Source organism: Colias croceus, chromosome 6 (genome assembly GCF_905220415.1).
Source record: "Colias croceus chromosome 6, ilColCroc2.1".
Lineage (NCBI taxonomy): Eukaryota > Metazoa > Arthropoda > Insecta > Lepidoptera > Pieridae > Colias > Colias croceus.
Window position 1 is genome coordinate 3,562,176 of NC_059542.1, and position 25,569 is coordinate 3,587,744.

Consider the following 25,569-nt stretch of genomic DNA (forward strand, 5'->3'; position numbering starts at 1 on the left):
TTTACTCTACAAATATCACTGATAGTATTGGATTCAAGCAGTTATAATTCACTTCATTTATCTTTTATTGTAGGTACTAAGTTGTTCATATGTTACACATTAAAAAGTAGCATAATATGAATTGGATGTATTATTTATTATATTACTCGTTGTAGGTACCTATTGATATATTTTTAACCTTATTTCTATGTCACGGTAGCAACATGCTCACTAATAATATGTTATTGTAATTTCCATAATCATTATCTAGGTACTACACAGCTTTATAGTAAATACAGACCTATATAATAGATAATTGCATACAAAAAATCACGTCTCTATTACCAATACGTTAACAAACCTTTATTTGGATAATCTCTCTAATCTTATTTCACCACAATATCAAACAGTAATCGCGTAAACAATCCAGTAATGCCCAGCATAAATTAGATACAAGTAGGTTGTATTCATAGGTGAAAATATTCCTTAGTATGGAAGCAATATTATGATAATGTACGGTGCCCGGATGTAGCCCATTCCATTGTGCGAAGTGACCTCGTGCTAAACAAACGGATTCAGATGAAACTAACGCTTTTAAATCTTTAATAAATTACAGCAACTGTATATGAATGCTATTGATTTCGGTAACGGGTCACGGACGCTGATGAACTACTGTTCTATTGTTGGCGAATTCATTAAAGGACACTATAATATTATACACACTTTTATGTGTCTAAGTATGCCGAGCATATACAGGTACTTAACTAAATTATTATTAAGCAAGTCATACTAAAAAACTAAATCAAATCCGACATGGTAACTTAATTAAGTTCGTTATTCGTAGAATTTACATCGTATTAAATTAAAAAATTAAATATGAATTTTCTTTCTTTTTAAAATTTCAAACAAAATATGTATCTATCTATGGTTATCATGTTGGTTAACATGTTATCTATGGCTAACGCTTTTACACTATTCAGGGCACAATATACGAAACAATATTATAGAGCATTATTGTAAAATTTTTAACCAATTTACCGACATCCGATCCTTTTTTTCACATTCCAAACTGAAGCCTTGATGAAGTACATTGGTTTGTCAAGTTATGATTATTGACTATAGATTCAATAAAATATCAATATATTCTGACAGGGTCATTGCCAAGTCTACCTGCAATAGACCACCACATCCTGCGATAAGGCTTTGGTGAACGTTCTCCTTGAACCGAGCCTGAGGTCGGCTTCGGAATTCTAAGTAAACTTTATCGATACCTATCGGAAAAATAAACAAAGACTGATACAACTATTCTACCTCTAAATGTTATGAAGGATTTTGTTTTTTTTATATTATGGTTTAACTCCATAAATAATTTATAGATTTTAAACACCGCTCTATCATTAGAAAGCTATCTTGTTTTATTTCGGGTTAAACCGGGCGAAGTCGGGGTAAATATCTAGTATATAACACAGTATTTCTCGAATTTTCCCATTCAAAATTAAAAGAAAAAACGCGTTAATCTATGCGTAAAAAGCTGCCGGCCGTGTTAAGCTTATTAGTGGGATTTTTATTTTAATTAAAATAAACGAAAACAATAATGTTCACATTTTTTGCTTATTATTTTTTATTTATTTATGAGTAGGTATGTAAGTTGGTCCAACGTGGGTTTTTGAAAATTTTTAATACAATATAAATATTCCATTACAAAAATTTATACAGTTTGAAATGAGCTTTGTTTTTTTTTATATCAATAAAGTTCTTTGCAAAAAAACAAACATTATTAGTAGGTACCTATCCGCTATAATATTGTCAAAATGTTTGCAATTGGATTTAAATTTCATAGCAAAAAGGTCTAGTTTACAGTTTGTATGCAAAAACATGGAAATGCAATGTTAATTATAGAGTCATAAAATATTTATGAAACCTCAATCCGTATTATTATTCGATTTTCAGATAATTCCTTCACATTTGTACCACCAACGCTGCAATGAAAAATATAAAGCCACTTTTTAAGCGTTTAGTAAATGAAATAATCGCAAAGAGTAGTTATCGATTAAATAAATAAATTGAGAGGCAATTTCCAATTACCTCCCCTAGTGGAACTTTTTGTACACTTTACAACGAGTTACGAACACGGGCTGTTGGGTTGACATTGTAGTTGTTAAATAATTTATTGTTGTACTTTTTAAAGTTATTTATATATTTATTGCTAATTAAGATTAAATTATGTTTGTTTCTGCAAAGCTTTCAGATAAAAATACGTTCCGACAAACTTGAAAATCAGTTTTAAACACTTATTGTAAAAGTGTTATTTATAAAACAATTAACTCGAACAGCTCATATATAACATTCATAAATATTGTCAATACAGTAAATAAAAACATTGCGTTTCCGCCAGTGCTTATTATCACACCTTATCTAATGACGCTTTGACAACCTGCCTCATAGTTCAGTTTTTCTTCAACAATTAACGAGCGACTTTTTTCAATACGATGCCAATTACTGCCTTGAGAAATTCCGCTAACTATTAGATCCGCTCCCCGTGGGATATTTATGGGTCGATCAACTTTTATTGGTCCGACGTGTACGGATCATGTCCCTGAAGGATAATTAATAAACATGAAATCATAAAGAGTTAAATTCGTTTTAATTATATTCCTTTTAATATTTTCTAGCATTATTGCGAACAATATTTTACTTGTTTTATTAATTTGTGCGTTGTTTCATGGTTGTCGAGGGACTAAATGCAATTTTCCAGTACTATCACATTTGTCCCCATGCCACAATGCATTAACAAACTTCGCATCACGAACACATACTATCACGACCATAAATACCAAATACACTCCTTGTTTCAGTACATAATTATTGACATCCAAACATACAAACCATTTTTTTTTTATTGGATATAATACGATTTTCAGGCATTTTACTTTTGTCCCCATAAATCACCTACATGACACAGGTCTCACAGACAACCGTAATTTAGTTATGAAACCAAAACACATATGGCGCGGTAGATTCCTAAACAACAAGCTAAACACAATAATTAACTGTCGGGCTCAAACGCCACTTTGATTTGTATAAAATCACGGCAACAGTCGTCCGAGCGTTGTTGGTGAGTGTGGGGTGGCTTTTTTGTCAGTCCGTCAGACAACTGTGATTAAAACGTAAGTACTTGATGCATTGTTATCAATTATACTACACGAGATGCGCTTTCGTCTATATTTTAGTGTGAGCTGAGATTAATATATAAAATAACAATAGTATTTGCTTGGCGGCTCAAAATTTAAAAAATGTCCCGCGGACAACCAGTCACTTGGTCAACCAAAGTGGTTGTACCATGGACAATTTGGTTGTCCCTAGGACAATAATTATATAAAACTTATACTTTAACAGTTAAATAGTTCATGTTTTGTTTATTACTCGGCTGTTTCGGGAACACATTTTTATTACGCGATTTTATGTCTAGTTTAATTGTAATTTTAATATTTCAAAAATCAAGACGCTACTACTACAACTAAGATGTCCCCATATGAAAATCACATTATACTTCATTCATTCAGTTTTATCGAGAATCAGTTCATTTTAATTAAGTAAAATCAATAATACGATACGTAACAACCTCGCCTTAATAGTTTTTTTGTAAAAAATATCACTATTTCCGCTTTACTGAAACTTTTTTATATATGAAACATTATTTGGTTGTTCAAAAGACATCATTCGTTTCAATTTTAATAAAAATATTTCGTATTTTGGGTGTAAATAGAACAAATATCAAAATATTATTTATTATTTAATATTAGAAGAATTTGTTTTAATTCTTAAGGGAATTTAACATTTAAAAAAGTACTATTGTGTAAGTTGTCCAAAGGACATTATTTCCCGTGAATAGATCGGTTCGTGAAGTTAAATCCACAAATGTATTTAATCAACATCACTGCTGCTTATATAATCTTAATCTACGAAGAATTATCTTCTAAATGAAATAGTAAAATACTGAAAATTAAGTAAAAAAAAAAATACGAGGAAATTATGATCGGGACCTTTAAAAATTGATTGACCCTTATACTTAATATTTAATAACGATATTGCGAAAGTGTGAATTTATATCTATAGTAGAGATTTTACGATTTTAAACTCTATAAGTTAGTTTTTCATATCAAACTTTAACGTTCCGTTCAACCTACAAATAATCGTGTTTAAAAGCTCGCATACATAAATATTGCTGTATTAACGTAAGCTATATGAAAGTAGCAAAATTACGATCAATATTAAATATCCAATAAACATAATTCTATTTAATATCAACGTCCGTTATATTCCGACCATTATAAGAGACAATAAGTACTGCCTTTTGTTCCCGACCATTGTCAAAGCTTTATGAGAGTTATAATTACATATTTATGTATAAAATAAAGCGCTCTTGTTGAACAATAATGTTGAGTAATTCGCAGTAACACAGGGTATTCGTCATATTACTGTGGGGTCTTGATTACGAAAACTACACATACAATTGTTAGGAACAATGGTCGCATTAACATTAAAGGTCAGAGAAACAATATATAATATTAAAGATTTAATTATTGTATTGCCAAATTGAAAATTTTATTTAATTGTATTTCAAACTCATTAACCTGGATTTTGCATTTAACATTTTCCGAATCTGACAAATGTCTTAAATATTGCTTTTTGGGTGTTTGCATTTCGCTATGTATTGTAATTCTACTACTGAGCTTTTAACTAAGGTTTAATTAAAAGTATGGGTAAATGGGAAGTCCATTAATATTAATTATTGTAAATTAATTCTATACACAATAACGAAAATCTACTTTTTCAATCTTTAAACAACAATAAGAAAGGGTATGAATTTCATTTAAATAAATAAGTGCGGTGTTTTTCCTACGACCCGAAAATTATCTACAATAGAAATAGCGTTAAGTAAACAAGATTGACATACTTTCGTCACAGCATAATTTCAAAAATCGTTCCGAAAATTAAAAGCAACCCACGAGAAACAATAGCACCCAGCAATTAGGTAATGTGAAACTTAACTTGCTTAGAAGCTTGTTCACATGTCACTTAAACAATGAGCTGACGAATAAATATACCAAAAATGTTCCACAGATTAAACCGTAATTAATTGCTTTTACTCACCGATTTTATGTAACACTATTTATTTATCTGAATGCTAGGTTATTACCGTAATGAATGCAAATATTGTATTATTGTATCGGACGTAATCGTTAATCAATTAGACGTTAAGGTCTTGAGCTAGGTCGTTACTTTCCGATTAGTATAATTCTATTGCTATTCGAAATAGCCTGTATTGTTAAAAACCCTTACAATATTGCCGTCCATTAGCGACATTAAATTATGTATCTAAGATAAAAATATGTATTTATTTTAATGTCTGTACATTTAATTTAATTCACGTCGTGTAATGTCATCAAATAAAGTTTGCTTTTCCAATATAAAAATCTTTTATCGAGCGAAGGGAAGAAGTCTGTTTCATAACTGAAAAATGTTATTCGGTAATTTAAAGTATTATTTCAAATTGTATTAGTAACACCAACACCAATAAAACTATGATGAGTTAGCCGCCACCGTTTTAGTAAAGCGTTATTGGGACACCAGAACACCAGTGAATGTAAGTGAACACGTGATTATCCCGGTGCAAGTACACGCTTATCAAATCATTATCTAGACCAGACGAAGTTATCAATATCGGATCGTTACCGGTTTTAATTTAGACAGATCTTGTTATAGCTTGACAGCCATATTGTACTGTTAAACTGTCTCAGTTATTAGAAACGCTTTCATGTCACGAATTTGTGACTCAAGCTAACTACTTTCATGATTAAAATGTTTCCTCGGATCGATTGGTTTAAAAAGTTAGTTAAATATTGTCTAAATTATAGAATTGGTTGAATTTGTCGATTGTCACTTGATAGTGATAAGATTATTGGTCTGAATGATCGGATAAGCGTTCGGTGTGAGTGCGAGCGAGCGAGTGCAGTAGACGTTCGCGCGAACTCACCGGCGCTCGTTCGCGTCTTGTTCGGACGCGGTTTTTGCTGCTGCGCGCTATATCCCTTCCCCTGGTAGTTGTAGTAGTCGCCGCCGGCGGCGTTGTATTGCGCGTTGTATTCTCCAGAGGGCTGACTCTCTTGAGGACACGAGTCAGATTGCGCACCTTCGCGTTGTTTCGACGGCGCGCCCATCATCGGTTTGACGTCGCCGCACAACGGCAGCTCTTGCTGCTGCTGCATGAAGGCGACGCTCATGGCGGTGGCGTGCGCGACGGCCGCCTGGTAGTCCTGCTGGCCGAGCGCGGCGGCCGCCACCGAGTCGGGCGTGGAGTCTTTGGGAGGGGTCGGGGGGAAGGAGAACAGGGGATGGGGGTGCGGGTGCTGCGCGGGGGAGAGGGGCTTGTCCGCCGGCGCGCCGTCCTGCTGGAAGCCGCTGCCCCACGCGCCGCTGCCGAGCGCTTTGGAGTCGAGCCACGGATGCAAAGGCGTGTGGAAGTGCGGCCTGCACACTTGACCACTACCACTACTTAACGTTCGACCTAGAAAGAAAACAGTTGCGTTAATTAATAAACCACTTGTGATGTCTATTTTTAAATAAACTCGCACGTGTATCTGCATTCGACACGAGAATGAACTACAGAACCAAAAGAAAGCAAAAAGTAAATTTAATTCGTTTAAAAATATTGTATAGTAAACAGACGTCAGACTATCGCAAGCCTAAATGAATAGCCTAATTACTTTATTAAGATGGTATAGATAAAATTTTCTTAATAATAGAACTATTTCACATGACATCTTCATTGTTTAGAATTAACGTTATATTAAAAATAAATATAATGGCTATTTGATAATTCGTACACAATATGTCAAGTCACGACGCGGTAAAAACAAAGGCTGGAGTTTTCCGAACTGTGGCAACAAAGGGCAATTAAAATTAGTGTTGCAACAGAACTCTGCTTCCGCTTCCGCAACTGCAGAAGTTCCGCATGTTTTTTCACTTCCGTTTCTGCTTCTGGTTCCGCAAACTTTATAACAGAACTCTGAACGGAAGCGGGGAGAAAGCGATGAGGAGACAGACGCTACGTCGGCACGGCGCGGGCGGTTGCGTCAAGGTTGCGTGGGCCGCGCGTGGACGAATGACACGAGCGTCGAGTGTCCAGGCGCGCGTGCTGCCGATAATTGCCGAATCCCTTCCGCATATTTTGGGAGGGAGGGGCGCGGGGTAAACAATTAACAAACGACAAACGTAGTCACAACGAGTTCGTTCGTTTATTTAATTATTGTTTTTACTTTTTAGTTCACTAACCGCATCTCCGCGCCCAGTGACTTTGAGTACCTAGTGACATTTTCAGTTGTTTTTTATTCTGTTATTGTTTGCTTGATACCTAGTTGTATTTAGTGCAATAAGAGTGCAATTATGAAACCAAAAACAAGTCCCATTTGGAACTATTTTGATGAAATCGACGACTCGAGTGCCAAATGCAAACTTTGTGGAAAAGTGTATTCGCGAAAAGGCCGCACAACTACAGCTTTAAAGAGTCACCTAAAATCAATTCATGCCGAACGGTTTGCAGAGTTTGAGAAGTTAAATGATGCTGTCAAACTTTCATCGGAAACGAAAAAACAAATGGTCAGTTAATATTTATTTATTTATTACTTACTTTACCAACTTTGATTTAGTGAGGTCGTGCGTGGCCTAGTGGTCGAATATTAGTATGGATACGTGTTTTATTTCGTGAAGTAATCGTAACCAATTTATGTTGTTGTAATTGTAGGTTACGTTAACTCCAGCCGAAAACGCTAAAAGACAATTAACATTACAACAAAGTCTACAAGTAAAGGATTATTGGGATTCATCGCATCACAAATCTCAAGAAATGGATCGTACGATTGCTGAAATGATCGCCCTCCAAAACTTACCCTTTCATTTTGTTGAAGGTACAGGATTTCGTAGAGTAATGCAAGCTGCTCTTCCAAAGTACAAGTTAAGAGGCCGTGATTTTTTTTCTTCCTACGTGTGCGACAATTTGTACAATAAGTTAGCAAAGAAAACCAAAGATTTACTTGAAGAATTTGACAAGTTATCTTTTACAAGCGACATATGGTCGGAACTTCATTCTGCTGTTTCATTGCTTAGTTTAACTGCTCATGGGATCTCAAAAGATTTTCGCAAAAAGACTATAATTTTGAAATGTGAAGTCATGGATGACCGTCATACGGGCACCATAATATCAACAAAGTTTCAAACGATTCTTGAAGAATGGGGCATTGATCGCCAAAAAGTTCACTGCATGGTTCGTGATCGTGGATCCAACATGGTTAGAGCAATGCAGTTGTCAGGCTTTGAAGATATCAGTTGCGCAATACACCAAATTCAGCTGTGCATACGAGCAGGTGTTGAATCTCAAGAGTGGCTCCTACAACTTATTGCTAAATTGAAAAAAATTGCCACCCATTTCAATCATTCCTTGGTCGCACAGGCAGAGCTTACAAAAATTCAAAAGGAACGCCTTAATCAGTCTCCTCTTTCTGTCATTCAGGATTGTCCTACAAGGTAAATATAAATACCTATTAATACCTAGTATAAATTACTAATAAGCAAATGTTTTTATGAGTTATAGGAGTTTTTTGATTGTACTTATAAATAAATATATTTTTAAGATTAGGTAATTGAATTTGGATTTATATTTTGAAAAGAACTAATATTTTGACATTTTATTTTGTATAAATTTTTGCAAGCCATCATTAGGTGAAATATCTAACATTTTATTTTCTGTGACCATCTATTTATTGATCATATTTCTAGCAAGTAAAATTGATTTGATTTTATTTGATTTCAGATGGAACAGCACATTCTACATGATGGAAAGGTTTTCAAAACTTAAAGATTCGCTTGTCTTGTACCTAAGCGCAAATCCAATCGCAATGATATCCCCCGAAGACTGGATGAATATTAAAAAATTTGTGCAATTAATGCAGCCATTTGAAGAAGTAACTAAAAATCTAAGTAGTTCTAGTAGTAGCATTTCATCGGTCATACCGTTAGTTCAAGTTGTTCTGAGGACATTACAACAAGAAGAGACAGTAACTACTTCAGAACAATTCATAAATTTTATTACAAAATTACGCGATGAATTGAATTCAAGTGTAAGATTTGGAAACTTAGTCGAAGACGACAAATACACTATTGCGACGTATTTGGATCCGCGATACAAATCGCATTTTTTCACCAGCGTCATTGCAGAGCAGGTTGAATCTAAAGTACTTAATATGACGATTAACACTATTAGAACCAGACAATCCAATTCCATCCAAAATGATGACTGCGAACCTTCCCCCAAAAGAAGCCGAACTCAAATTGCAATTGAAGACATTGCAGTGCAGCCTTCTACTTCCAAATCATCAGCATCATTGCAAATATTGGAATCGATGTTAAGTGTAAATGAAGACCAGGAGGGGGACTCTTCTACAGCTGACGATGGTGACAATTTACTTTTAAAGATACAGTCACACCTTCGGGAGTACAAGAAAGAAAAAAGACTACCTCTTCATGAGGATCCCCTTATGTGGTGGAATGGAAATGCGCATAAATACCCCCATATTTTGCCAATAGTTCGCCAATACCTATCAGCTCCCCCCAGCAGTGTAGCCAGCGAGCAATTATTTAGCGGAGCTGGTTTAATTTATGAAGAGCACCGAAATAGGCTGAAAGGTGAAAAAGCGGCCAAGCTACTTTTTATTAAATATAACCTGCCGCTATTTAATTTTGATTACTAAAAATTAAAATACAAATTTAATAAAAAAAGTTTTAAATGTACAATTGTGCTTTTTTTTCATAGTGTTAACGCTTCTGTTTCCGCTTCCGTTTCCGTTTTCGCTTCCGTTAAGATTTACTTTTGACATCTGTTTCCGTTTCTGCTTCCGTTATGCCAGTTCCGTTGCATCACTAATTAAAATAGCCGGTTGTATGGAAATTTTGTTAATTTAACAATTACTCTGTCAGTATAATTATATAGTGTAGTGATTTGTTTACGTTTTTTTAAATTATCTGAAAGTGTAAATCTCTCTCATCTCTGAGTTTCTATTCTGATATTTATTCATTAAGAACGTACCTACCTACGTAATTGTTAATATGTATTTAAATTTGCCTTTCTTATTATACCACATGTTTTTATTTTTTAAGTAAATCTAACGAATAAATAAAATTGCTGCAACATACTGTTCTTTGTCCTGAATCTACTACATATTAAATTTTAAATAAATAATTTCACACACCCAAAAACGCATAAAACAATATCATTCACATACATAATCGTATAAGCCCAACAATTCAATGATTCAGCGAAACGGCATTAATCAAAAGACCAATAAAACACGCTGATAGAAACCATATGTACCAATACAATTTAGGTAAGTTAACTCCCCTTTCAATTTCACGATAATTATTTAAAGAATTCGAACATATGTACATTTGCAAGGGTGTTTTAATAACTGTGTGACTATTGGCTCACTATTCGTAGGGTACATCCCTTGTGAGTTGTGTACAATGGAATAACATGCGGTGCGCTACGGGCCGCTAATTATTGGCTTCGAAAATGTTAACAGTTTTCAATCGCTTCATATACCTATGTTCAATGTTCATGCTTACAATACAAATTGCCGCTTTCGACTACCAGCGTGAAACCATCTCTACGGCTAGTTATTAAAGTATACGTATACAAAAACATTGTCACTTGAAAAGATTTCAAGACAATCACATCTCTATTTTTAAGGAAATTATACGACGTAACATTCTTTCAAAAATCCTAGCATTTAAATAATTAAAATAAATTTAAATAACGTAGATGCACCGTAGCTACATTTTCACAAGGACAATCCTAACGAGAATCAGATAAGAAATCAAAGTAAATATCTAAGTAGGTTATACGAACATCTAATGAGGTCGTAAACATGAAAACTATAGAATTTATATAACCAGCGAGCGATATATTATGAGAGTGGAGCTCAAATTTAACTAGTTTTTTAACCCTTGCCCGCATCGATCCTGCCCAGGTGTTGATCAGAGAGATAAGTCCCAGATTGTTATCAACGTGCACCCGTAGTGTCTAGCATGAGGTAAGTGGGCACACGAAATTCATTAGTGATTGTGTGTTTACAATATTGATCGGACGGATTGATTTGATGGGCTCTTATTGGGGCTTTAAAACTGGTATGAAAAGTCTCCGTCGGATGCTTCTCGGATGTAATGAAAGTTTTGTTTTATATTATGATCAAACAATTTGTAATTTTTACAGTACAGAGTTCAACTTAATTTGCAATTGATTTAATGAAATGTGCTTACTACCCAAACGTGTATCAATAAGCAAATTTACATTATAATCGCGATTGAAATCCGATTTTATACATCAAAAGTCAATCGAGATTACTAAAATCTGCCTCTAATATAACTAAAAATTAATTCACTCATAGTCACGGAAAATAACGAATAGCACAATATTAGGCCGCGTACACAACAACGTTTTGACAGCGGCCGCGCCAACGGGAGCCACCCCTTACAATAGCAGATCGAGCGATAGCGTGTATGAATAATTTCCCTTATCGCACCATCTAGCCACATGCCCTACCTGCCCCCACCACGTACCATCAAAGCGACGTTTCAATAAAACCGTGCGTAATGTACCGGGTTAAATGATTTCGCTATGCTACTATTTTGGCGTCATTCTAATGTAAAGTTTCCAAATTGAAGGCTGTTTTTTTTTTATTATTCTGCATGTTTTTTTTTTTTCAGTAAAAGTTTCAATTGTAGAATGATTTGGGTATTTAATTCTTACATAAAATCGAAGCTTTATTTCATTAGAGTATTCTTTAAACAAACTGTATAAACCTCAACGCACTACATATTCAGAATCGCACGCTTAAATCCATTTAAACTCCGCCAATAAATAATCCCGCGAAAAGTATCTAAGCAAACAAAACAAGTAAATACGAAATCAAATCATAAACCAATCAAAGCGGGTTCTCACAGCAAACAAAGCACCGGAATTGAACCCCAACCCCTGCCTGTGTCCGCTCGGCAGATGCAACTAGAGATGCTTATCAGACCGAGCCGCGGGGCATTGCAAGTGTTGTTACAGAGACGCCACTTTTGTAACGGTTTTTGGTAAAAATTTTCAATCAGACACAATCACACAAATCAATAATGCATTTTTAAAAAGTTATCTCAATAAGCTTTTTTAACGAATTTTCCAATGAATACAAAAACATTTTAAATCACAAATCCCTCGACCACTATTTGAAATAGAATATACATATAAATACAAAAAGAATAGTAGAAGCTCGTTTACGTCCTAACGATGGCTTAACATGTTACACGTGTCTACTTGGACTTCATAGTTCATACTTTACTGTCCGCAATGAAAGGTGAGAGTTGTAGGCGTCAAGGCCACAAAAGCGTCGTTTAGTCTACCGCAATATATTTGCGAGTACAGCTAGCAAAAAAGTCCTATAATTTTAATCAAATAGAAGTATCCCTGGGGTTTCGTTTATGTGTTTGAGTTATATCATTCTAATATTGGAAATGATTGACTTATAGAAATGTTTTTGTCATATACTTCAGATTAAACTAATATAAGTAGTTTGATGGTCGACTTTGCTTGCTGATCGTACGACCCTATCCGCATGCAAGCTGCGTACCGGCGCGCGTATCAACAGCCTTAATAAACTCACACGGCAACATATCCCTTAGCTACATCGAGTTTAGGCGTGTTATCCTTTGTTCTCACACCATCATTACGTGCTCAATAATCGAAACCCGTGTCGTCCTTATGTCCTTAGTTTTAGACATTACTTTGCCACAGCCGAATCCCTGTGAAATGTCCGACGTGTTAGCGAATGATAAATGTAGGCGTCAATATCGCGTATCGGATCTTGCCGTTCGCACGCCGAATTAATTTTAATTTATTGATCGTCGTATCGAGTGTTTAAGATACCCACTATAAACATGTGATCCTAAACCACCGATATATTGCATACGATACATCTAAATTGTTATGTAATCGTTTTTATTATGCCATTCGAGTTGCAGCTAGTTTCGCATGCAAACCAACCGACCGCCCATATTTGGAGTAGGTACAAAATTGACGACTCATAAAAGCAGTTTCCGAATCGATATATATGAATAATTTATTTAAATGAGACGTTTACAGCGTGGGAATATGCAATTTGAGACATTGGTGATGATTTTTTTTTTGATAAATGTGTTCAATTTATTACAAAATATTCCCACATAATATGTTGATAATCTTGTAAATATCAAGTATACATAATGTGTCGGCTCCAAGGTGACGATGTTAAAGATAACATAATGATATTGTTTTCAGATTTTGACAAACAAGTCCCCCCTAGGTATTTAATTTGATTAATTTAAATGTTCTATTTCATGGTCAAATTCTGTTTTACATAATCATACTAATTTTTATACTACCATAACGATATGTATAAATAGACACAATTTTTATATTGAAACACATTATTTTTTCGATTGTATCTAGGTAGCAACACAATATAATTTGCTAATGCATAAAGTAACCTAAAACATTTGAAATGCATTTTCCACTACCTACTAGAGTACGCAGCACCGCATTCATCATGCCACACATGATGCTATCATTTACATTTACGTAATCATTATGCGCCGATTCAATACAATGTCCTTCTAATTCTTATAAGTGTTCGTCCAAAAAATGTTTTACGACCAGCCATCCGCGTCCCGAATGGTAAATCGTGAGCCCGGGCGGTCACCTCACGTCACTCTGATTGGATTATAATACTTTTATATTACATTTCTTATTATCGAGCTACTGTACCGTGAGAGGCTACACGAGGAATAACAACGAGCTAAACGGACTGGTGTGATTTGGAATTCTTTGGACAATTAGTAATAATCGATTTGGTGACACTGTTCATACCTAGTTCATACATACAAAATATATACCTGCACGAATCGATGTAAAAGTGTCATAAAAGAATAAAATAATGCTGAGCATAAAATAAACATAAAACTTTGTCTGCGGTAAAAATTGCATGACACTTAAAAGCTCAGTGTTGCCAAAATAGCGATTCAAATTTTTATAAGTTCAAGCTGTTACAATCTTCAAAGATTAAAGGTAAGTAGCGTACCTACGTATAAACATACCTACTATAAATTTCATTAGCTCACCGTATCTTTATTTTTATAGAGTAATGACAATAAAAGTAGTAGATTTACATCCTTCGAGTAACCAAACCAGCACGTCAATATAATTATCGAAACAGCAGCCGTTAAGCCATCTCGGATTAGAGCGAACTCGTCGTGGGTGTCTCGCCGAGATTTATGGCCTCATATCAGAACGTTTATAAACTTCCCATAAAAACTATAACCAGTGCTTAATAAATATGAATTGTGAACGGTCTAACAGCGGCCGCGTGGCGATTGTTTTGTATTGGCGAGAAACAGGTTCCATACGATTCGATGTCGCGTTTGCTTACAATATGACCTTATTAAATAGACCTGCATGGTTATTTATGGTACACAGAAAACCTCCTTGTAAACTTTGAATTCCAACTTATTTCTACGATTCGCATTAAATATCATTATGTTTTATTAATGTCACTGTGTGATACTTGAATTATGTACAACCTTAAATTACGCTAATTGATATGAGATTGAGTTATTATGCAATAAAGCATTAGATATAATTATTACGCTAATCCAAAAACTAACCACGAAGCTAGATAATTTGACAACACATTCGGCTGCACCGTGGTATTTCTTTGCATACAAGGCATGTAATTTCAAGACTTGCGCCCTGCATATGAATGCCTGACGGTTCCAAACCCGGGGTGGGACATTGTATTTTTATTTTCTTACGAACCCATCACTTCTCATTAAGTGGCGTTTGGAGAATAACTTAACATCACTAATGTCCGGACACGAATTTTATTGTTATTGCATTTTAATAAATTTTTCATTGTTCGATGCGTTGTCGATGGCTTTCTTTCGTTTCCGAGTAAGGAAGGAAGTAGCCGGCATTTTGTTTTAGCTGGTATTCGACAGGTTAAATTAATATTGTTTAAGTGGACTATTGGGACTTTATTATGAGTTTATGTTTCTAAGCGTGTCCTTTTTGTATCCTGTAGGTATGGCAAAGCATATATTTCTGTCCTAGTATATAGATAATATATTCCATATTTTTTATCATTGCTATATTTAAATTATAATTTAATCCGTGTACTCATAGAGCTCGGATTTACATTCCGCATTAATGATCCGACTATAATGTGGTCAGTTCAAAGACAACGGTGTTTAACCACGAAAAGAATCGGTTAGTCAGCTAATGTTACAAATAAAATGTTCGGCGATGGCAACCATGTTAATAGATCCGTAAAAATCTATCGAGCACAGAGCAGTCGGATATGTCACGGTACATTTGTGATTAGGGCTGCCAGCTGCAAAAGAACTACCTTTTTAATTTTCTTAATATGGAGTTTCTTGACAGACAGGTCGTTTAAAAATAAGCAAGCCTAGCAATCTTGTATGTTACAAAACCATTTTTATACCGTACCGTAACCGTTTTTATTAACCAGCGTATATAAAAGAACGTATATTTTACGTCAACTATTCATAATAACAGGAAAACTTTTAATCGAAAATGAAACGTTAAAACATTTCTTTCATTACCTCATTTCAGACAATATCAAGGGCCATAAACCTTAGTAGCTAAAAACTAAATAATCAGCCATGCTCTAAATACAAGCGTGTCATTAGGTGACAGCCCTGCTAATGATTCACATCAAACACACCGCTCCTTGCTATGCCGGCGGCGTGCGCGCAGCCTCTAGAAAATTTCCACTACACTTGCTACGACAGACCACGGTTTGATGAGCTGGTAGCTTAACACTGATACAATTCTATTTTAATTTAAATTATACAGCATTACATTTGTTACAAGTTTAAAATTAGAACAGGTATGCGGATTGAAAATATGCAGTCTATGCAGCGCAGGAACTAATGAAGACAAAACATGACTAAACCCTGATCTTTGCAACGCACATTTATTATTCCAGCTACTAGGTAGCATTCGCACGTCAAAGAGGGACCTTAGAACAAACGTCGTTCGTCACAAAACATAGCCTTGGCACTTGCCATATGATTTCAATGATAACAATATCGGAGTATATAATATTAGGCACGACATGAGTGGAATATGAGTCGTCATAATCATTTCCATAATTAATAACCGTAGCTCGATCACGATTTCTATCATTAAACGTGATCTTGGCTTTTCAACGAGCAAGTAATTGTTTTACAAGCTACGATTTATAAGGTTATAGGAATAGCGAAATTACGTAGTCGGTTAACGTTCGCGGGGTCTCTCTGACCCCACAATCTTGACAATGGCCGGGCGAGAGGGCCGGTGTTCCTATAATAATGCCTATAATGACGGCGCCGGTCAGCAGCCCGATTACATAACCGCTCGTGACTTGCGCATTACGGTATCGAGAAAAATACGCGACCAACGTACCCGGCTGAATGACAATATGCTACAATTTCATAAATAGACCAGTGAACGGGCTAAATTAAAATGCACTAACTGTTGCTCGAATTCCGTACAGCTATCATAGTTACCGCCTTACTGGTTATGCAAATTAACGATTTCATGTATTAAAATTAACTTATAATATATCTTATCTTATTACAGTAATTAGTAATTACCATATATATTTATTACGTGTTTAGAAACATCAACGAGAACACAGTTTACTTACGCCATCTGATTTAAAATAAATTTAAAACAGTCATACGATTTTTACGTAAATGTAAAATGTATTTATTAGGTACAAGGTTTTAAAGGCTGCATATTGTTACATTTTGCGTGTTATAATCAGTCAATACTACATTTCTAGAAAATTTGTCATCTATATTAATTACGTTTAAAAGCGATTGCGGCGGTACAATTAAATACAATTCCATAAACGTAATTGATATAGATAAATCGAGTTACATTATATCTTACTCAGCAAATTAATCAATGTTACAGCCATTGTTGGCGCTATTTAGAGATCATTTCCAATATCACAATACGTACTAAATGAGGATTATTGAATTATGCAAATGACGTCACTAGACGTATGGATAATTTTTTTTATTAAAATTCACACGAAACAAAAGGACATAAAATTGGCTAATGTGTACCTATATAAAATATAAATAAACCTAAACGGCGTTAAAGAGGCAAACTTTCGGATTTTTAAAGTAATTTCATACTAAAATTACCTATCTGTTATTTAGAAAACAAACTCGAGACAAGCAGTAAGAGTAAATGCACCCGTAGCAAGGGTCTTGATGATAGTGATTGAGAGGGCACGCGTTCGCAAACCACAGATTATCACCACTAAAAATTATCTATAACAAACACTGGAATAACAATCGATCCTTGTAACAGTATTATATTATCTGTGCTTGTACATACATCGTGTTTATCTTGGTTTTGTAAGCATGGAATATGGAGAACATTTAAACAATACCTACCTCAGTGGAATAATACAATTATTAATTGTGAATGAATATAATTAGTTCCTTAATTACTTACCTTTATTATCTTTTTAATATTTTAAGCGGATTTAAAAGTGTATCCTGATTGCTATTACGCGCAACCATTGTGGTTGCGTATGCATGATAAGAGAATATAATTGATTATAACGCTTAATCATAAGAAAATCCCATTTGCAAATATAAAATATCACGAACGAACGTTTTAATCATTCCCTCAATAGAGCTTACGTAAATCGATACACGGTGGAAGTGCGATCGCGTGGCGAACTTAACAAAGAAAGACAAATGCGATAGTTTCTATACAAAGCTACGAATGGACACCTCCATTCTTTACAAGCGGTCGGTAATGAGTTTACGTAGAGTCTAGCTGGTAGCTACGTAACAACGGAATATAAATCATGGCTCGCCAGGAAATCATTCATCCTCAGTAATGTGCTGCGAAAATAGCCTTCCAGGCGGAACCGACTCGTGCGACGCTAACGCCCTCTGCCCTAAATGTTTTAAACTAGAAATTATGGCGTAATGAAAACATTAATCTTGATTCTTGCCTGAGCGATTTCTGCAAGGTGCGAGACACAGTACACTCGCTGAATGCTTAAAATGCCGAGCATTGTTCGCCAGCACTTATATGTTTTATTTAGAATTTAAATATTTTCAGTGCATTAAGCTCACATCGTAATTATATTTAAAGAATTTTGACGTTACGTTTTTCCTCTTGAGATGTACCTAGTCAGTACGAATAAAATTCTATTCATTCGCAACTAGATACCTAGTTGCTCAGTTAGTTCAGTTCAGTCGTTCAGTTCATTAACATGACATTTTTATCATTGCTTCTGCTTAAAGTTCATCCCAAACCGCATGGCAATGACAAATCGTGACATAACCACCGACTCATCCACACTAAGTCATTTACAAACATATCCGAGCCTGAAGCTTTTTAGTCAATCGAAATTCGACTCTTAATTCATCGCAATATGTGTCTACGGTGACTCGAGGAGATGTAGAATTAATTTGGTAAATGAATACACGAATTGAGTCGGGTCGGCCGCATGCCTTCTCTACCTTCATCCATCAAGCTCTCGGCGAATCACCTTCAGCGCGGCAATCGACCGGAAACAAGCGGGACCCGCAACAGCCTCCAAATTGGACGAAGGGACCCGATAAATAACAATGTAAACACAACTATCAATCTTATAAAACCTTCTCATGTTATTAATTAAATCCTTAATTCCCGATATTGTTTATTTAAAAGTGTTATCGATAACGAATCCCCGACAGCGTTGTTCCCGTCGCTTTATTACGTAACACAAAACGTGAACCTTACGGCTATAAACTTAAAGGTTACCGCTCACTCACCGAACCGGATCCTTTGGCATAATAAAATTGTGCTATATTTTTTCTTTCGCGTTCTATAAAGTCGGCAACACCAACTTTTACCATCGGATTGCATCGTGTCGCATTTGCTAAAACTCATCTGGAATTTATGCGATTGCTATCTCTCTTCTTCTTATTTACAGTGCATATGTTTTGTCTCTGATTATTACAGTCTTAGTGATTCAAATGTGAGTCGTCATTATTTGGATGCAATCAATCAAAGTTAATCACGCGAAAGATATACAAGCTTGCATACATTTAGGTCTTAGTGACCGGTGATTGTTCAACGAACCGAGCGCTGGGGTCCGTTTTTACCCCAATAATTACGGATTAGAAAAACTCACTCGCGAGTTGTGTATTAAGCATATTGTCATGACGTAAGCAACTTTGTTAATTACCTTTTAATAAGAGGGGTCGGAGAGCTAATATTGATTAAAGTTTTTGTGGCTCTCTTGATCGATTCTTACACGGTCTGTTTATATCGAATATTCCAATATAAGCATGAAAAATCTGATTACATAGATAAACAGGAAGTTCCGCTTACAATAAAAAAGACAATCAAACGAGTAAAGCATAGATTATTCATTTTAGTTTGCCATTCATATTCATTCATTGAAATGGTTGTTTTTCGTAGAACAGATGTTTTTTAAATCCATTTTTTTTTTTCAATTTAATTTGTTATTGAAGCAAAGATCTTCTAGGACGTAAAGGAACCTACCTAGATAAGATATGAAAAGCTTCACGGTTCAGAATATAAAGGGGACACACGGGGCTGCTTTCTTTTCGTACATTATACTATGACCGACTTTCATGGCAAACCACAACAAACACTGTTTTTCACAAACAAACCAAACTACAAAACTAACGTATTTAGGTTAGTACCGTGCTTAGAAGCAATATCGATCGGAAACTTTCAACAGCGGGCCCAATTAAAGTGAACACAGTTTTCTATTCCAGCTATTTGTTTGCAACTAATCGATTTTTCTATTAAAAACTAGTGTAGTTTACATTGATGGGACATGCGAGCCATGACAGTTCAATATTTTGGCCTTGTGTTCTGTTTTATAACTGTATAATGTATCTATTATTTACCTAGGTACTAAAAATCCTACTCCTAATCCTACTAATATTATAAATGCAAAAGTTTGTGAGGATGTGTGTGTGTTCATTACTCTTTTACGCAAATACTACAAAACATATTAAGTATAATGAAAATTATCACATGTATAGAAGATAACTTGGATTAACTCATAGGTTTGGTTTTATCCCGGAAATCTCACGAGACTGGGAACTATGCGGGTATTTCTTTGGAAACGCGGGCGAAGCCGCGTGTTGAAAGCTAGGGTAGATATAAATTCATTGATAGAAGCCATGTACTTATCTATTTAGATATTGATCGACATTGAAATGAGTGTGAAGGTGTAAAGCAAAATATATCTGCGCCAAAACTCCGACGGAAAACAAAATCTTTATCAAACAGATACTAAGATTAGGTAACACAAGTGCCTACTTATTATCTATACATATAATAAATCTGTAGAAGGGTCAATTCTGTACATTGAAAATATTGAAAAAATAAATAGCAGGGGGTGTTACTGGATCGATACCAAACCCAAATATGTGATTAAAAAAAATTTTGTCTGTCTGTCTGTCTGTCTGTCTGTCTGTCTGTATGTGAAGGCATCACGTGAAAACTAACGGTTCGATTTCGATGAAACTTGGTATAATTATACCTTATTATCCTGGGCGTAAAATAGGATACTTTTTATCCTGGAAAAATACGTAGAAAAAATTAATCTTAATTTTTCAGTTTTATCCATACACGTTGTTCTGTAGAACCGCGAACACACGCTGCGTACCTATTATTATAGGCCTAGCCGTATTTGGGTCCAATAGAATTTATAAGATGTCATTGTCAGAACTCAGAGTTACTCAAAATGGAGAAATAAACCATCCACGCGAAGACCGACATCCGCGCGGACGGAGTCGCGGGCGGAAGCTAGTTATCAATATGACAGTATTTTCAGTATTAGTCAAGGATGTGCAAAAAATTATCTATGTAGGTATAATGATAATCTTAAGAAGTTTTATTTTTCTTTAAATTTTAACCTTTAAACGAATTTATTGCACTTCAGAATAATCTAAAATTAATAGTTCATTTTTAATGTTCCTTTAGCTTGAATAAATTACAGCTTATATATCTCATTAAATATATATTTATTTAATTGAGAAATATAGGCCATATTTTATTAAAATACCAAAATCCAACGAAAATTTAAATCGTAAGTACCTCTACCTATAGGTACATAAACATAAAATTTGAATAGGTAATAAAAAAATAGAATTATACAAATAAAACACAAATAATTATCAGATTCGCGATTAGAATGATAATGATTTTTCTATTTTAATGTTGTTATTTATATTTATCTTCAATATAATAGATAAAAACCATATTTTCCTAGTAAATCGTAAGCTCACAAGCAACATAGTACGATATGATTCACCATTTGCAAGCTAATAGGCATATTAAAATTTTATGATAAAAAATTATTTGTAAATTTTCCAAAGTGTAGCAAAAATTCTCTATCTGGGTTTACTATTAAAATTGTTACTAGACTATCTTTCTTAATTTTTATCGAATATATATTTACAATTGCGTCATATTGAACAAGCAAATGCCTGTTAAATGAATTGTGACGGCCAATAAACGCCCGCTCTGATGAATAACGGACTGACTTAATTAATCGTGAAGCTTCTGCGACTTTCCGTTTTTTATTAAAGCCTTTAAAATGCTAACTCGCGGTCTAATCTGAGACGGTTATGTGCAAAAAATTATTTCATTCCTCATTTTGGTCTTTAATATTTATCATTCGATGTTACATCGAATATACTGATGTTTTTCATACGTGAATTCCATTTGTTTGCGTTTGCTCGAAGCGGTTTTGTATATAACAAATGTAAGCTATGAATATTGATGAGGGATAAATTAAATCGACAGCTTAGTACAAAACTTTTGACTGATTAAATGCGATGCAACTTCAGATGACGTCCCAACCCTTTTCGAATATGTATCCTTTACGTTCTTACTTCTTAAAAAACTAACAAGGCTTACGATTCTTGAACAAAAAATATCTACACAGCGTCAAAAAAGAAATAAAAATAAGTATCAATAAAAAATCCAGTATATGATGCTCTACCAAAAATTATAAGCTTTTCAAAAGTTTGGAATAACTTTATTTCTCAAAAAAAATGACTAAAACTGTATTATCATTCCAAAAAAATCGTTCTATAAAGTAAACATACGCCATACATTCGGTTTGTGAACTGAACAGAATATCGTCTGGAAAGTTTAGCAGTAAGCTTCCAGTCCGCCGCCCACGGCTCCTGAACATATCGCTTTTAATTTACTTATATATTTGTATAGCCTCATATTTCGTTCAATAACCTATTGTGCACAAAATAGTTCAAATTTCAAAATGTTTTTAAATTTATAACAAGAGCTAAAAATAAAATGTTAGGGCAGTTTGTTTCTGTTTGGGTAACTTATTCATAAGTAAAACTTTTACAAACAAATATTGATTTGTTTTAATTTATCAAGCAACAAAGTGTTTTTTATAATTCATTTTCATTGTTGAAAGAATAAAGTAAAAAATAAATTACAGAGTAATAAGGAAGAAACAAAACAATTCAACGTCCGACAATAAAATATGTCATTATGCACTAAAAAAAGTTGATTCAAGAACGTAGTTAATGTAATTTGATAAAATCAACATTTTAACACGATAACACCACAGACTTTCTATTTCAATTAGCGTTAAGTTATCTACGAAACAATTAGCCACCATGTTTTGTAAATCATAACGCGAATTTAATTCGCGCGTTATCTCCGCAAAAACTTGTAGCGTTTACGAATAGATAAAGTCGATATGGGGATTAGAATAGCGATCGAGTGTTCCCATAGGTTTCGCTTGGAATGCGTCTGGTTCGGGGGAAATAATTAAAGTTTCATGGCATCATTATTTAGCGTCGGCTGCGGTAGTGTGCGTGAGGAGGACATGTCGTTGCGCGCGCGCTGGCCCCGCCCCGCGGCACTAATTGCGCCAATCTGAACGCAACGTTTTTTACGCACGCAACGCTACGCACAATTCGTATTGCGTTAGAATACGTTTTTATATATCGTTACATTGTTGGCGGTTTTGACGATTGGCTGTTGCAGTTGTATTGTCTGGATGCATCGGAAAATCTTGCATGAGTTTTCTTTTCATTTGAATAGAACTTAATGAGCACTTAAATCAATGTTAGGATCGTTTTAAGAATAAACTTTATATGTATATTTTTCAGTGCAAACTAACCGACCTACCTTTCTTCTAATAACAATAACATTTTCTAAATTGCAAAGCCATGTACATTAAACAACTATTACAACGCGCAATAATAAACTTTAGAACAGTTCCGCTTCTTGATTTCTACTTGATTGTAAAACAGGCGTACGGCACTCAAAATAATACATTTAAATTCGAGAAACGCCACTTAAACATAACTGGCATTTCTTTGTTAAAACAACAAATGTTTGCGACTCCAAAAATGCCAAGTGACTAACGATTTTGGCAGAAAACGAAGGTGAATATTAATTAAAATTGAAACTTCAAACACTTTAAAGCCAGACACAAATAAAAGTGTGATGGCTTCAGTGCTAATTGACCCAGGAATGACATGAAGAGACGGGAAATTAAAAACGGTAAAGTTGATATTTCATGAATGGAAAAGCTAGTCGTTTAAGTTCCTACCTATCAACATATCCTCCCTAGGTAGGTACCTACATATAGGGAAGTTGTTACATCCCAACTTTAAGTGCAGATTTTGCAAGCGTAATTGGAAAATGCTTTAATAGAGACGAAAAAGTAAGTAAATTAAATGTGAACATGTCATTAATTCATTATTTGATGACAAATAAAAAATGGTTCATAAAATTCTGTAGCATACCTACTCTAGCCTACTCTATTATTGTACCTAAATAACTAACTATTCTACTGTTTGTGTAACATAAAATCTAAAGACATCGTTTTAGGATAATGCACTAATGCAACTTTATATTACATTTCTTTGTCGCTATGCCATTTGGGACTTTATAATAAAATTACGTTGTTAACATAATTTTAACATAGATATTTAATATATATTATATAGCTACATGGGACTTACAGTCTTTATGCCATAATTATAAAGCTCAAATACCTTTGACGTTATTGTTTCAAAATGTGTGAAATGGACGATCATTCGCCGATACAGATTAATTTCAATGTTTGTTTTATTTAACTTTCCCGGACACACGATATCTACGTTTCTTTATATTTTTTAATTTTATTGCTTAGTTAACGGGACGGAATTTCTGTGCCTATTTTATGCAGCTTTAATTCCTAATACTTTCTTGTTTTTAAGCTTCACATCTTCATTCTTACACTGTTCACAATCAAAGAATATGAATTGTATAATATAAATATTTGCTCTTTGGATTTTATTCGTAACTACACGAACTAACTTAGGTAGGAACCTATTATTTTTAAGAAGTGTAGGTACCTAGGTACCTTCATTCATATAAAAATTTGGTTCATTGGTAGGTACATTTATGATTGATTATAAATTATAAAGTATTTTAGGACCAATATACGACGATATGTAATATATAGTTTGTACTAAATTGTAAATTTTATTACAAATTACTTAATTGTTAATTGTTAATTTTATTAATAAATTGTAACTTTTATTTCATAAATAGGTACAAAAACCCGTAAGATTTATACTAACAACCCAGAACCGCGTAAACTCAAACCCTATAAGCCCTACACATTTCACACTAACGTCGACATGACAATACGCCCGTGTCTGGTCTAAGCATTGCCTACCAAATTCATTGTTTTGTACATCACATACGTATCTGTATCTCCGACATTAAGCCTAGTACTACATTCCACGATGGCTATATATCCTCTATTATAGGTACAGTTACATTTTAATACATTAGCAATTTAAAACACGCTACAAATTGGTCATCGTAGAAAGTTTAAAATCATGCAAATGTCAACATTGGTTGCCAAGCGTCATAACTCTATTTAAATTGGCTAGAACATGTGTAAAATCAATTAGATAGTGATCTATTGGGGACCTTATCGAAACATAATCTCGTCGCATACCATATCTTCTGAAATAAGCGGTTGAAGCACAAATTGCTTTTCGTACTTCAAAAATTCGATATATGGTAATGAAACAGAGGTGTTATAAAATAAATAATTTCGTCCATATCATCAATCGTGTCAGCATCAAATAAATTATAGCGGGTGCGTCAAATCGCCGGGCGGGTATCACATTACACTGCATTACTACCTCGAGAGCCTTAAAAAACGAAAAACACTCTAGTTGTCGGTTGAGGATTATGTTTTATACACTTTTAGCTATTTAATGGCCTGTTTGAGTTAAGGGACTTGATGAATGAAACAACCTGTACATTGTGTAAGACAAATCGTTGTTGCCTTCTTTCCACGAATTAAATTCTATCGTATTTATAGGTACATACCTACATACTACTACCCCTGG

At 34.4% G+C, this 25,569-nt stretch overlaps 1 protein-coding gene across 3 annotated transcripts in view; it reads right to left on the reverse strand.

Annotated features, from left to right (window-relative positions):
* The window catches only part of LOC123692641 (GATA-binding factor C-like), a 77,454-nt gene that overhangs the window by 42,057 nt on the left and 9,828 nt on the right, over window positions 1–25,569 (reverse strand). For 2 of the 3 annotated variants that reach the window (XM_045637408.1, XM_045637407.1), the window contains exon 3: window positions 6,017–6,547. In XM_045637408.1, coding sequence (XP_045493364.1) covers window positions 6,017–6,547 — 531 coding nt within the window. The remainder of the gene's footprint in view (window positions 1–6,016; window positions 6,548–25,569) is intronic. The other variant, XM_045637409.1, reaches the window with a different exon arrangement.